This window comes from Apium graveolens, chromosome 10 (assembly GCF_009905375.1).
Source record: "Apium graveolens cultivar Ventura chromosome 10, ASM990537v1, whole genome shotgun sequence".
Taxonomy (NCBI): domain Eukaryota; kingdom Viridiplantae; phylum Streptophyta; class Magnoliopsida; order Apiales; family Apiaceae; genus Apium; species Apium graveolens.
The window spans coordinates 240,396,153-240,408,953 of record NC_133656.1 but is presented as its reverse complement, the minus strand read 5'-3'; the positions used below and the strand labels follow the sequence as shown (position 1 = coordinate 240,408,953).

The window sequence follows — 12,801 nt, the reverse complement described above, 5'->3', positions numbered from 1 at the left end:
ATTAATTTTTCTAAAATATAATATATATCTACATGTTTATAGTAAATCAGTGATTGTTAAATTAGTTATATGATTGGTATCTTAAAATGTTAATGTTTTGTAATATTAATGATCCCTTTTATTTAATTATTCTTTTAAATATGAAATTTCGATATTTATTATATTGTCATGAGTTTATTTTTGTTTATAGTCTAAATCTGATAATTTAATATGAAAGATGACAAACAAATTATATGTATATATATTGTTACATGCATGCGTATTTTCTGTTTTATAATTTACTTTTTTGAATACGCAAATTATGTTTATTTTATAAACGACTCTTCATATTGATTTGCATGTGTATATTTTGTAAATGTCATTTTAAATTCATTAACAGATTATTTCACATGCGATTAACAATCATTGTCATAGTAAATTTGACATTTACGAAAACTCTAATTTGACAATGTTTATGTTTGGTTTTACTCGAATAATACTTATAATATTCTACGGTACCGTTGCCATTAAAAATAGTTTACATTTTTCGTACTCAAGTCCACTGACTCTAATAATATTTTTTCCTTGAATATAATTGGTATCATGAATATATTCCCTCAAAATGATAAATTTTATACATTTTGTTATCGATTTATGTTAAAATTAAATATGATAAATATAATTAATGTAAAGTACTAAAGTCTCAATATAAATGATAAAATTGTAATGCTTATATATAATAAAGATTAATACATGTATATTAAATTCAATTCAATTCCTATAAAAAATTAAATACAATTAATACATATGCATTTAATAAAATGTCATTATTATATAATAATAATATGGAGCAATATAGTAATTTTAACATGAATAAAATGTCTAACAAACCCCGTATATTATTTTATAAACAATTCACATATGTATCCGTTATAAATTCATTGACAAATTCCTTCACCCTGCGATTAACAATCATTGTCATAATCAATTTTTCATTTACGAAAACTCGAGTACGTCTCTATTTATATTTAGTTTTGATCGAACGATATTCTTATAAAAATCTCAATTACCTCTACCATAAAAAATTAGTTTACATTTTTCGTGCTCAAGTCCAGTAACTCTAATAGCGTTGTTTTCCTTGAATATAATCGGTGTAATGAATATATCCCCTTAAAATAATAAATGTAAAATTAATATTAAGTACTAAATTATTAATATAGATAATGAAATTGTAATAACTGTATGTAATGATGACTAACTAATACATATACATAAATTAGATATAATTAATACATGCGCATTAAATACAATATCAATAATATATAATAGTGGGGGGTAAACTAGTAATTTTAGCATAAATAAAATGTCTCACAAACCCCCTATTTGCTCTATTATATATATAATATATTTTAAGAAGTATATTGAAATCTGAAAGTATTCAAAGTCCATTGAATTTGTTTTACTTGGAAAAATGGAGGGTTTTGATAAATTTGTCATAACATTTTTTATTTTTTTAAAATTTCGGCAAAATATATGAGATTTGAAGGATTTCTAAAAAATTTCACAAAATCATCAAGAATCTGCAACATTTTTTTATCAATTTCGTCCAAATCAGCGGACAATTAGAATCAACAAAAATCTTTTAAAATTTATGAATTATTTTAAATCCTTCAAAATCTCATGAGGCACACAAATCTAAAATAATATGTCACATTCCAACAAAAATGAGAAAATTTAATGTGAAAAACTTGAAAACTACGTCTTAAGTGTTTTAATGAGGCGTGGGACTAGAAAATAAATATGAATAGATGAAAATTGAAAATTGAAAATAAATATTATTTTGCAAAAACTGTCCCAAATACTTTCCCTCAACATGACATGAATATATATGTCACATCGCCAAGCAACTAGTAATGATATGTATAGCGGTGAAATTTAAATGAAATTTAGGAAAGAGGGAAAAAGAAAAAACTTAGTTAAATTTGAAATTTTTTGAATGCAAAAATGTAACTGAAATTGTAGTTGAATTTCTATTTATGATTATGCCTCTTGAGACAGAGCATGTCGTTTAATGCGATTTATCTTGGTTCACGTGATTTGCAGGTTTTTGTGTGAGCCACTAGGGTTTACCTAGTGTGTACCTGAAGGGTAGCGACTGCGGGTTATCTGCGATAATTTATTATTTTTTTTTTTTGTGATAAATTATAACAATAGCAATAGTTATTTCGCATCTTGCATTTGCCTTACTCTTATATATATGATACAACTCATGCAAATGTAAACCAAATTAAACAAAATATATCCAGTTTACCACCTTACAACGGGGTCTCTGAAGGATTGAATGTAAGTATATCCTGTCCCCATTTTGAAATAATATAAAGACTTTTTTTGCGAGACACCCGACTTAGTGCAAGACAAAAGAGAAACTGATATATGTGCATTGGTAAAACTACCGCGAATACTAAAATACCATTATCCGAGCCTCAAGTTTCTTCACACGGGACTTACCTGTAAACGTTACGATCGAACCCTTTTAAAACCATGAGATCCACCCTCAACTACACAAATACAACGTCTCAAAACAGTCGTTTCTATTGTCACATGACCAATAAGAGTTAGAGTGGACATGTCCAAACTCAATTGATATTGCCGTGTCATATAAAGTTTGCCTTTCTTTCTCTTCCTCCAACTAACATACTTTCAAGCCTTCGAATCGAGAATCGAGGTTGAGGAACGTCCTCCATGGACATAACCATGTCAACATAAACGACCCTCCCGTATTTTCTTGAAAATCAACTCAACACCTAAAATTCTTTTGTAAGCATCACTTAAAATATATCCCGGAAATGTGCAGCCACACATCCAACGCAACATTCGTATTTCTGTTGTCTCCGGCCTACGTTTTTTTAACTTTTTTTCTTAATGACCAACGCTCATGACCAACACTCATAACCATATAATAACATCGGTATAGCGGTCAATCTATTGAATAACCTTTTAATATTAAAAATATGCTTTTATCACCTAACACGCCAATAGCAGAGCATGTGTTATGTTATTTGGTAACTCGAACTCAATCTTACTCGAGAACTCTTATAAAACTGTTGCTTTGAAAATAATTGAATTCGCGTAAAAAAAAATCAAAGACAAAAAAATTCTACCTACCAAAAATACAAGTATGATCTATAAATAAATTTAACATGATCAAAGACAATGATGATTGAAATTCATAATATATCAATAATAAAAAAAACACAATAACAAACAAAAAAGAATAGACTAATATTATATATAACTAACATCAACCCATAATTCGATATCTCCAAGACATTTTATTTGGTACCATATTTTCAAGAAGGCCTAAAGCTCTCAAATATAGTGAAAGTAGGCTATCTCAATCGTCCCGGTATTCCTTTTCTTTTCGTTTCCGATAATACTAAACCTTCCATCGTCACACTTAAATCGATATATGTCTTATTCGAACATGTTCAAATCATCACAATTTATATTCTCTTATTTGTTTTATGATAGATGCAAACACATAAATTGCCTTGTAAAAAAGACAATCGACAATCTATCTAACATGAAACAACACATACCAAACACAACATTCTCATTTCGTCACCAACAGTTTTATCTATCGGACTTTTTCTAACGTCAAAACTGGTATAATCGCTCCTTCATAAAATATTTCTTTTAGTTTTAATGGGATTTTTTTTTCATATTTTATCACCAAATTTGAAAAAATAATATAAATCAAATAAACAAGAATATCGAATCGAGCACGTTATTACAAATGCAACTGTGTTTGGTGTTCAAGTGGGAACGAATTCTAATAGTAAAAAAAAGGAAAAAATGGAGTCAGAAAGGGCGGTTGAATCCATAATTGTAGCGGTTTTGAAAATTTGAGGAGGCTCCAATTCTCAAATTTTCATCCCTCCATTTCCGATTCGGATCCACTTTATAAAATTGAATCGACCCGGTTCTTATCTAGGGTTTAGTTTCTTCATCTCTCTCACTATCCCCCTTTCATATGTTTTTTTAATTCAATTTTTTCAATTGAGTGTCAGAAATGGCTAAAGGCCAAGCAAGTAGTAGTAATTACCATAATAATGATGATAACAGTGGGGGAGCATCTGATGATTTCGGTGAAGACGGTGTTAAACGACGGAGAGTTCTTCGATCTCGTTATCTCGCTGTTAAGAATCTCATCAGTGGTATTGCTCTCTCTCTCTCTCTCTCTCTCTCTCTCTCTCTCTCTCTCTCTCTCTCTCCCTCTCTCTCTCCCCCCTCTTTCTCTCCCTCTCTCTCTCTCTCTCTCTCTCTCTCTCCCTCTCTCTCTCTCTCTCTATCTCCCTCCCTCTCTCCATTTCTTATGTGCATATGTGTTTGTGTGTTTTAATTGTTGTTTTGTTGATGTTACAGATGAGAGAGATGATATCTCCAGGGTTGATTCTGACAAATTCAATTCCATCATCAATGAAGTCGAGTCTTTGCATCTGCTAGGTACCTCTCTCCCTCTCTCATTGTGTAATTATTAAATTATATGTGTTCTGGTGATGTTTATTATTTGATTTTAGTTTGTGTGTTCTATGATTCCCGTTCGTTTTGTTTCGGTTATGAGATATTATTCACTTTCTAAGCATTTTCATTAAATTTGTGTTTGTCAATTTTATTTTATCAGTACAAAAACCTCGAGAGCAGGTAGCAGATGCTGAAGCTCTGCTAAATATTACAAGTACTTTGATGACTTCTGTTAAGGCACACTGTAATGAAGGTATAACTCCTTCTGATTATGTCGCCTGTCTTGTCAGAGATTTTGGCGTAGAGGGTGGAGCCTCAATTGATTGGAAGAAAGTTGGTTTAGACGTGCCTCATGCTTTTAAAAGGGCACCCGGATGCTGCACAATGTATATCTGCTTGTGTTTCTTTATTTAATTGTATCTGTTTGTATTGACTGCCATCACTGAGTTGTTTGGTGCCTCCTTTTTTTAAGGCTTGGGCCCATGAATGTTGAAATGAAGCAGCGCGCAGTTGCTACTCGCAAAAAGCACGTGAGACCAACTGAAAGTTCTCGTCCTGAAGAGGTTGGAAAGCATATTTCTTCCCTTTGTTTGCTACATTCTTTTCTTGTCAACTAAAAGTCCTTTTTGTAATTAACTGTTGAATGAATTGAGGGTAATACAATGCCCTCTACAAGTCTTAGTATGTGTAGCCTTAAGCCCAATGCACTTAGTTCTTAAGTTGTACAGTGTTATGGGTACGCTTTAGAAGATCACTATTACTTGCAAAACGGTTACAGAACTGTTAGTTTGTATCAATTTTGGTTCTACCTGTAGTAGCTAGTTTCTTGCATCTTTGATTAAGTTTTGTTTGATTTTGATATTATAGCCAGTTGGATTTGCTTAATTTGTCATTGAACTTATGTAATTGTCTTTGTAGCTTGATGAATCTGCAGAAGAGAGAACCGAAACTGATAAGAATATGGCAACAATGTTCAATATATTGAGGAAGAATAGGAGGGTAAGGCTTGAAAGGATAGTGCTGAACAGAGAATCATTTGCGGAAACTGTTGAGAATATATTTGCCCTCTCATTTCTTGTGAAAGATGGCAGAGCTGAGATTACAATTGATGAAAAGGAGGGATTCCATATAGTTTGTAAGATTCTTCGTTACCAATCAGTTATCTGGTTAAAAATGAAATTCAAAAAGATTTTGTAACATGTGCTTGTTGCGAGGTTATATATAATGTTTGTTTGTTGCTTATCCCAGCACCCAAGAATGCTCCTGCTGCAAATGCTGTTGCTTCTGGAGAGGTGTCTTACAGTCACTTTATCTTCAGATTTGACTTCAAGGATTGGAAGGTACTTAAAAATGATGAAACATTTGGTGCTTTTTTTCCGTTTGATTTGAATCATTGCTGATGTTTAATGCGTAGAGTATTATGGTTTCTATTATTGGTCGAATATATTTTGTTTGGCATTTAAAAATGCATTGTCTGTAATGCATATGCAGAATAGATATGGGGAAAGAATGAAAAGTTAAAAAAATGATAACTGATGGAACAAAGCCAGCATAAAATATAACTGCTTTAGTTGTTCTTATTTACTCTACTACTACTAACGTGATTTCATCATTTTATAGAAAGTGAAAGATAAAACTAATTAAATTATTATTTACCAAACTTAAATATAGTTCATTGATTAATAGTAGGCAATGCAAGCTGCTTCTATGTAAGGTTCTGTTTCATTGTTCATGATTGTACGATCTGAATAGTCATACTCGGTGATATTAAATCTGATATGTGCACTTAAACGCAAAGGTGTCCTGGAGCATAAGTGCAATGCAGAAACGCTAAACAGGCGTCCTGGAGCATAAGTGCAATGCTCAACGCTAAATGTGCTCTTTGAAAAAAAGCGCAGGAAAATAAGTATAACAATAAATTTAATATTCAAAGCAAAATAAATTATCATAAAATATGTTAATGATAAACGGATTTAAACTCAAGGAGCAAATACAATATCGGTTATCATGGTAACCAAATAGGGTAGAGATTTGGCTACAAGCCCTATAGATTATTTCTGGCATTTGACAACTTGCCGTAAATTAAAAATCATCTTCAGGCTTAGGCCCTATCAAATAGTAGGTAAAACTTAAATGACTTCTGTAATTATATTTCCATTATCCATATCTTGTTAATTGATCTGCTTATATTTTTTTTACCAAAAAATGTCATTTATTGCATTTACAGTTCATGATGAATTCTATTGAGGCTGGGGAGGAGTTAATGCCACACAGGAATCAAGTCAACATGTCGAGGAATTCAGAACCAAATTCATCTCCAGAACAGGCTAGAGCAAATTTACCTACAACACCTATTCGGAAATTGTCCAGGAATCGTGGTCGTGTTTTGCAGGAAACTATTGTAGCAGACTCACCTGAAAGTGGTGATTCAGCAGCCAGAGCTGCTGCTATACGCAAAGGAAAAAGGAAAGTTAGATGAAACTGCTGCAAGAGTAGATTTCCCCCTAGTTGCGGGAATGTATTAGATTTATTTTATTAACTTATGGTGATTTTATGACGGCTCTTTGGTTGAGTGTATGTATAGCTGCAGTTGCACATTCTGCCAATTACTTGCTACTAGGTTATATCCTTATCAGAATTTGATGCATTTTTTTTTCACATCATACCAGATTTGTGCAACGGCTAACACATTAAAGAGATCTTACCGGCAAACACATTAAAGATGCATTTGAATTGTAATTGAGAAGAATGATATGATATTCTGATAGAATTTCAAAAGATAAGAAATACTAATACACACATTATCCGCTATATCATTCTTTCCACATTTTCCGTATTTTGCAATACACACAAGTCGAGTCCGTCTCTTCATTATTCTGAGAGTATGGATGCGTAGAATTTATCCTGCCGGATCCTGCGATAAACGTAATATACCGAAAATGTTTGGTTCAATATCAAATTCAAACATTAACACATAAATGTTTCAATTTTACACTACCTTTTCGAATCTATACTCCTTTTTTTATTAAACATTCTATTTTACACACTTATCATCTACTCACTCCGTCCCACTGGAATATTTACGTTTACTATTTGCACGTATTGAGACTTCAATAAAGTATAATTTCATAATATTTTTTTAATTTTTTTGAATAAAAGTTTAAACATAAAACTTTTATTAAAAAATAAAATAAAAAAATATTATGAAATTATACTTGAAACGAGTATTGAAAAGCGTGTCAAAAAGTAATGTAAAAAATCCAGTCAGACGGAGGAGTAGTAACAACTTACAACTTATCAAGTGCTAAATAGTTTCTTGTTATGCAGCTTAGTGGTTCAAAAATCTTCAAGCAAAATCGAGCAAGATTAGGTGAAAAAATTTCTAGCTATCAGATCTAAGCAGGAAATTAGCACAGAGAATTAGAGATCTAAGCAGACATTAGCACAGAGGATGAGTCTCTTCATTATTCCGAGGGTATGGATGCGTAAAATTTACCCTGCCAGATCCTGCGATAAACGAAATATACTGAAAATGTTTGGTTCAGTATTAAATTCAAACACCAACACATAAATGTTTCAATTTTACTCTATTTATTAGGATTTATAATTTAGACTAGGATTTATAATTACTATCAGATCTTTGTCAGTGATAAAGATATAATAAGATATTTAGCATATAAGAAATGTAATTTTCTGGCTATCAGAACTAAGCAGGACATTAACACAGAGAATTAAAGGAGATCTAAGCAGGCATTAGCACAGAGAATTAGTCTTGCCAAACAAAAATGCATTCCCACCATAATAAACTGATAGCATACCGCAACAGCTAGCAAACGTCAAAGGCTAATAAACTGATAGCTTAAGCAAATGTCAAGGCTAAACAACAGTCATATTATAACAACTCTATTACTCTAGAACCATATGGCAAAAGATGGGATGACATGCATTATTGTCTATAACTCAAAATCTGTAAATTGACGATGTGAAGACACTGTTACAAGACTGGTAGCCGTTATCTTCAGTTCTCTTTGTATTTTGGAATGTCAAGATCTTTGAATACTGGGCTGTCAACTCCAACTCCCATTGCATTCAAACCGTTGTCAACATACACGACAGCTCCAGTTATGGCCGAAGCCAGAGGTGATGCCAGAAAAGCAGCAGCGTTCCCCACTTCCTCTGTTGCATTCAAGAGTTAAGGATTAGGAATAGATATGCACCTAAAGGCTGCAGTATGTTCCATACCGGAGCACTACTCAAGTTCATTTCAAATTTAGCAGTATAGAGTAACCAGGTAAGTATAACATCTAAATCTGTAGGCAATTCGATGATTCACCTGCTGATAATTCTTTTTGCAAAGGTGCGTTCTCTGTGGAGTAATCAATCATCATATCGATGAAACCAATTGCTTTAGCAGCGCGGCTTCTCAATGGGCCTGAAAGATAATTTCAATCCATCTAATCAACTATGCCAGATAACAATGTAGGAGGATTATATGAAATTATTCAGTTACTTTACTTTCAATAATCAAGTCTTATATGAAATTGTTTGGTACAATAAGATAAACAGTCGGAACAACTTCTTAAAGAAATTTCTACTTATGTGTTAGGTTTCCAAATTCATTGTATACACAAGCACTGATTCAGTATCTATCTTCTTAATACACTGGCAATATGAACTTTTGTACTACTCTACAATTCATAGATATGCTCTCACAGAAACTCAATGTGTGCATACTCAATCAGAGTTCAGGAGAGAATAGGTCTAGGGACATCATACTCAGAATCTGTTAATATGTGGGTCCTACAATATAGATTAGGTCAGGTACTTATAATTACCTGCAGAGATGGTGTTGACTCTGATTTTGTGCTTCCTTCCAGCTTCGAAGGCCAAAACCTTGACACCATTTAAATTGTTAAAATCCATCATGAATGTCATAATCTATAATTTTCGGCACTGTAGGGCGATAAAGAATTATGTACAAATTACTCACTCTTGTGTCACTCTCCAGAGCAGACTTTGCTGAACTCATGCCTCCACCATACCTACATGCAGGAAAAAGGCGTGATTAAGAAACTTCATACTTGGATGCTTGTTTACTGATCATGACATACTTAGATAAGACAATAATGAGACTTACCCTGGTATGATCCTTTCAGAAGCAATGTAGGTTAGGGAAATTGAAGCACCGCCTAAAATTCATTAGACAAACTCTATTTTAGCCAAGAAACTTAGAGATCTTAAGTTAAAAACAAAGTCTTGTGTTTTATTTATGTTCGAGATGATGAAGCCAGAAAAGAATTAGCAAATGAAGAAAAGGTTCCATAGAAGATGCTTGGATCAGAAAGGTACTGCACCTGGATTCATTATTGGAACAAAATGCTTGAGTAAAGAAACAAAGGAATAGCTCGAAGCAGAGATTGCAGCAAGATATCCATATCTTGATGTCTCTAGGAGTGGTTTCGTGACCTGCATGGCATGCTTTAGTACTCTGTCCTGTAGACGGTTACACATCAGCAAACAAATATACATACCTCTGGTCCATTAGCAAGTGAGTGAACCAGGATGTCAATGGTGCCAAAATCTTCCTTGACAGATTCAGCAACTTCCTGCATGATACGTTATATAACAATTACCATGTACTCTGAATATAGTGGATTGAATTTGCGAAACTGAAAGGACTTGAGACAATTATATAGAAGTGACTTGGATATAAGGATTAATTGAATCCACGTATACTAGAGAAAAATGAGTCACATGACTACTTCGATAAGAGACAATCCTACACGCACTCAAGTAACCCCCAATTGCAAGTTGAGGCAAAAAGCCTAAATTCGTCAAAATAGGAATAAAAATGAAGGATGACTTGCACATGTTTAACTTCTGTAGTACAGTGTCCGGCATACATAAGATAATCACTAGTACAGAAGCACAAAGGCAGAACAGTGCAACTTGGCATACATTTGTGATATAGATTTACATATACAGCTCAAGATCTTATGCAGGGTCAGGACCAAGTGAAAAGAAATGAAATTAACTCTTGTTCAATCATTCTTAAGTCAGTAGAGTCCTCTTAATTCAGCTAAAGATATTTACATTGATTTTACAGTTAGCTGGTAAAAAGATTGATAACGAGCATCTGGCATAACTATGTTGGCAACATTTTTCCAGTGAACCAATTACAAGAACTACACAGAGAAAAAATCTGTATTTACTTTTTCTATTCCAAAACAATCAACTTTGAAAAACAATATTTAAGATCATAAGTTGATACCTTGACCGTCCACTTAGAAGACCCTGCATAACGTTTGTTTGCCTTCACCTGAAATATATGTCACTTATAAGAATTATACCAGCAAGAATCAAAGCATTTATTACATAAAATGTAATCAAACTTTTTTACTGACATCTTCGGGAACATCCTCAGGGCTATCAAAAACTGCATCTAATGGGTACACTTTAGTGATCTCCATCAGCGAACCGTCGGGCAACCTAAAACAGCAATACCCAGTAACGCAATTATACATTTTTACAAAATTCTAGACACATCAGCAGAGATGAAGGCAATAATATCCTTACACTCGAGATTCATCAAACTTCCCGCGCCTTAGACTTGACTCGAAGATGTTTAAAGCCTGAATAAATATAATACACAGTAATAAGTACTTGAATGTTTGGGACAAAAAAGCACACGTTCTGGATTAGGATACGTACAGGAACCCATGTACCAATAAGAATTTCAGCACCTGCAGCAGCAAGAGATTTTGCAATTGCCCATCCATATCCATTATCATCCGCTATGCCGGCTATGAAAGCCCTTTTTCCTGCGAGAGAGCAGCACTTTATGTTAGCCATGACAATAACGTTCAAGGCAAATTCTCCCAAAAAAAATACAAAACATTTTAAATTTAAGAAAAACTAAGGCCTCAACTCTAATTACATCAACAAAATATTAAACAGAGTATGTCTTGAGAAATCACAAAACGAAAGGGTTATACATATTGCAGCATACATGCTATATGGCATTGAAGCAAATCTTCGAAATGCAAACAGCTAATTTCTGATTCAGGATGTTCATGAACAAAAAATATAAGTTCAAGTTAAATGTTTAACCTCTCAAATCAACTGGCAATCCCGGGAGGGGCTTCAAATCACTTGCTTCAGACATTGCTTTCACGACAAACCTCTCAGATTTAACTGAACTACAGGTTAGGTTATGAGACAAGGATTTTGCAGATGAAACATGAAGGGAGCCTATAAGACCAGTCCATGGTGCTCCTCTAACTTCTGTACTGAAACTTCCGATGCTTGGCTGGCAAACTTTACCGGAGGCAGTAAAGCAAAGTTGGCCTTTTGCCAAATGCATGGTAGGAGTTGTGATCGAGGCCATTTCCAACAAGTTATATTACCACAGTAGATGAAAGGATCTGAAAAGGTAATAAAAAAGTTACCATCACAATTACAAAAAGGTAAGGTACATGCTACTGATAGAAGAAGGGAACCATGCTCTTCAACGGCACTTGTAAACACAAGTAATTAGTCAATTTTGAAGTTTATCAGTAGTATAAGATGACAGTGACATCAAGTTTGACATCGCAATCACAATCAACAACCAAAATTTTTATCATCTCAAGCAAGCATATAAAACAATAAAATTTAGTAATAACAAATTTGACAGTCGAAAACCCTTAGCAAAATTGAAAATGCGCTACATTTTATTCACGAGAAACAAGTAATTCCAATAAATACTCACCTTTCACACAAGGGTAATTTATAAAACTCACAGAACTACAAAAAACTATAAACCAGCACATACAAACAACACAAATAGCATCAATCTCAATCAAACACTAAACGAAAAAACCCGAAAACAGCAACTCCAAAAATAACAAAAAGATCAAAACTTTCACACACCATATATCTCAAATCAAACAAAAAAACACAAATCAAGCATCAATTAATCAAATGCACATAAAAACCAACCCCCAAATTTCAAGAACTCCAAGAATCACCAAACCACCAATATAAAACCTCAAAACAAAACAAACCCATTATAATTACAGCAAATCAGAACTACATTATGCAAAAATCATAAGCAAATGAGCTAAAATTACATAGAAAGATGCGAAATTTACCCAAGTGATGCTCTAAGAAAGACCAGAGCTTTCCTCGTGATTATCAGCAAAAGAGAAGAGAATAGAGGAATGAGAAATGTGGGTGTGTGTATATATGTGTGTATATGTAAGTAGAGTCGATGATTTCGAGGCTGGGTTTTGCTGTGTGTTGATGTACTGTTGGGCA

General features: G+C 33.3%; 2 protein-coding genes across 2 annotated transcripts; one reads left to right on the top strand and one right to left on the bottom strand.

Annotated features, from left to right (window-relative positions):
- The first annotated feature begins 3,792 nt into the window (after positions 1-3,792).
- Positions 3,793-7,166, top strand: LOC141693788 (non-structural maintenance of chromosomes element 4 homolog A-like). Its single transcript, XM_074498950.1, has 7 exons — positions 3,793-4,196; positions 4,405-4,485; positions 4,664-4,889; positions 4,976-5,066; positions 5,422-5,638; positions 5,752-5,843; positions 6,731-7,166. The coding sequence occupies exons 1-7, from the start codon at positions 4,052-4,054 to the stop codon at positions 6,980-6,982; spliced, it is 1,104 nt and encodes a 367-aa protein (XP_074355051.1). The 5' UTR covers positions 3,793-4,051; the 3' UTR covers positions 6,983-7,166.
- A 1,103-nt stretch (positions 7,167-8,269) lies between these two features.
- On the bottom strand, positions 8,270-12,791 carry LOC141689897 (enoyl-[acyl-carrier-protein] reductase [NADH], chloroplastic-like). The gene is made up of 13 exons (XM_074494405.1): positions 12,636-12,791; positions 11,614-11,927; positions 11,215-11,324; positions 11,080-11,135; positions 10,908-10,992; positions 10,775-10,822; positions 10,035-10,109; positions 9,858-9,969; positions 9,641-9,692; positions 9,494-9,545; positions 9,339-9,396; positions 8,837-8,935; positions 8,270-8,679 (listed from the first exon to the last, which is right to left on the bottom strand). Exons 2-13 carry the CDS (start codon positions 11,888-11,890, stop codon positions 8,522-8,524), a joined length of 1,182 nt encoding a protein of 393 aa, XP_074350506.1. The 5' UTR covers positions 11,891-11,927; positions 12,636-12,791; the 3' UTR covers positions 8,270-8,521.
- Positions 12,792-12,801: the final 10 nt, after the last annotated feature.

Excerpts from the sequence above, each read along its gene's own strand:
- LOC141693788 (XM_074498950.1), top strand. The coding sequence starts at position 4,052 with ATGGCTAAAGGCCAAGCAAGTAGTAGTAATTACCATAATAATGATGAT. Across the intron at positions 4,197-4,404 it reads TGTTAAGAATCTCATCAGTG|ATGAGAGAGATGATATCTCC; the intron begins GTATTGCTCTCT and ends TTGATGTTACAG. Across the intron at positions 5,844-6,730 it reads TTGACTTCAAGGATTGGAAG|TTCATGATGAATTCTATTGA; the intron begins GTACTTAAAAAT and ends TTGCATTTACAG.
- LOC141689897 (XM_074494405.1), bottom strand. The coding sequence starts at position 11,890 with ATGGCCTCGATCACAACTCCTACCATGCATTTGGCAAAAGGCCAACTT. Across the intron at positions 10,110-10,774 it reads CTTCTAAGTGGACGGTCAAG|GAAGTTGCTGAATCTGTCAA; the intron begins GTATCAACTTAT and ends CGTATCATGCAG. Across the intron at positions 9,546-9,640 it reads TCTGAAAGGATCATACCAGG|GTATGGTGGAGGCATGAGTT; the intron begins GTAAGTCTCATT and ends TCCTGCATGTAG.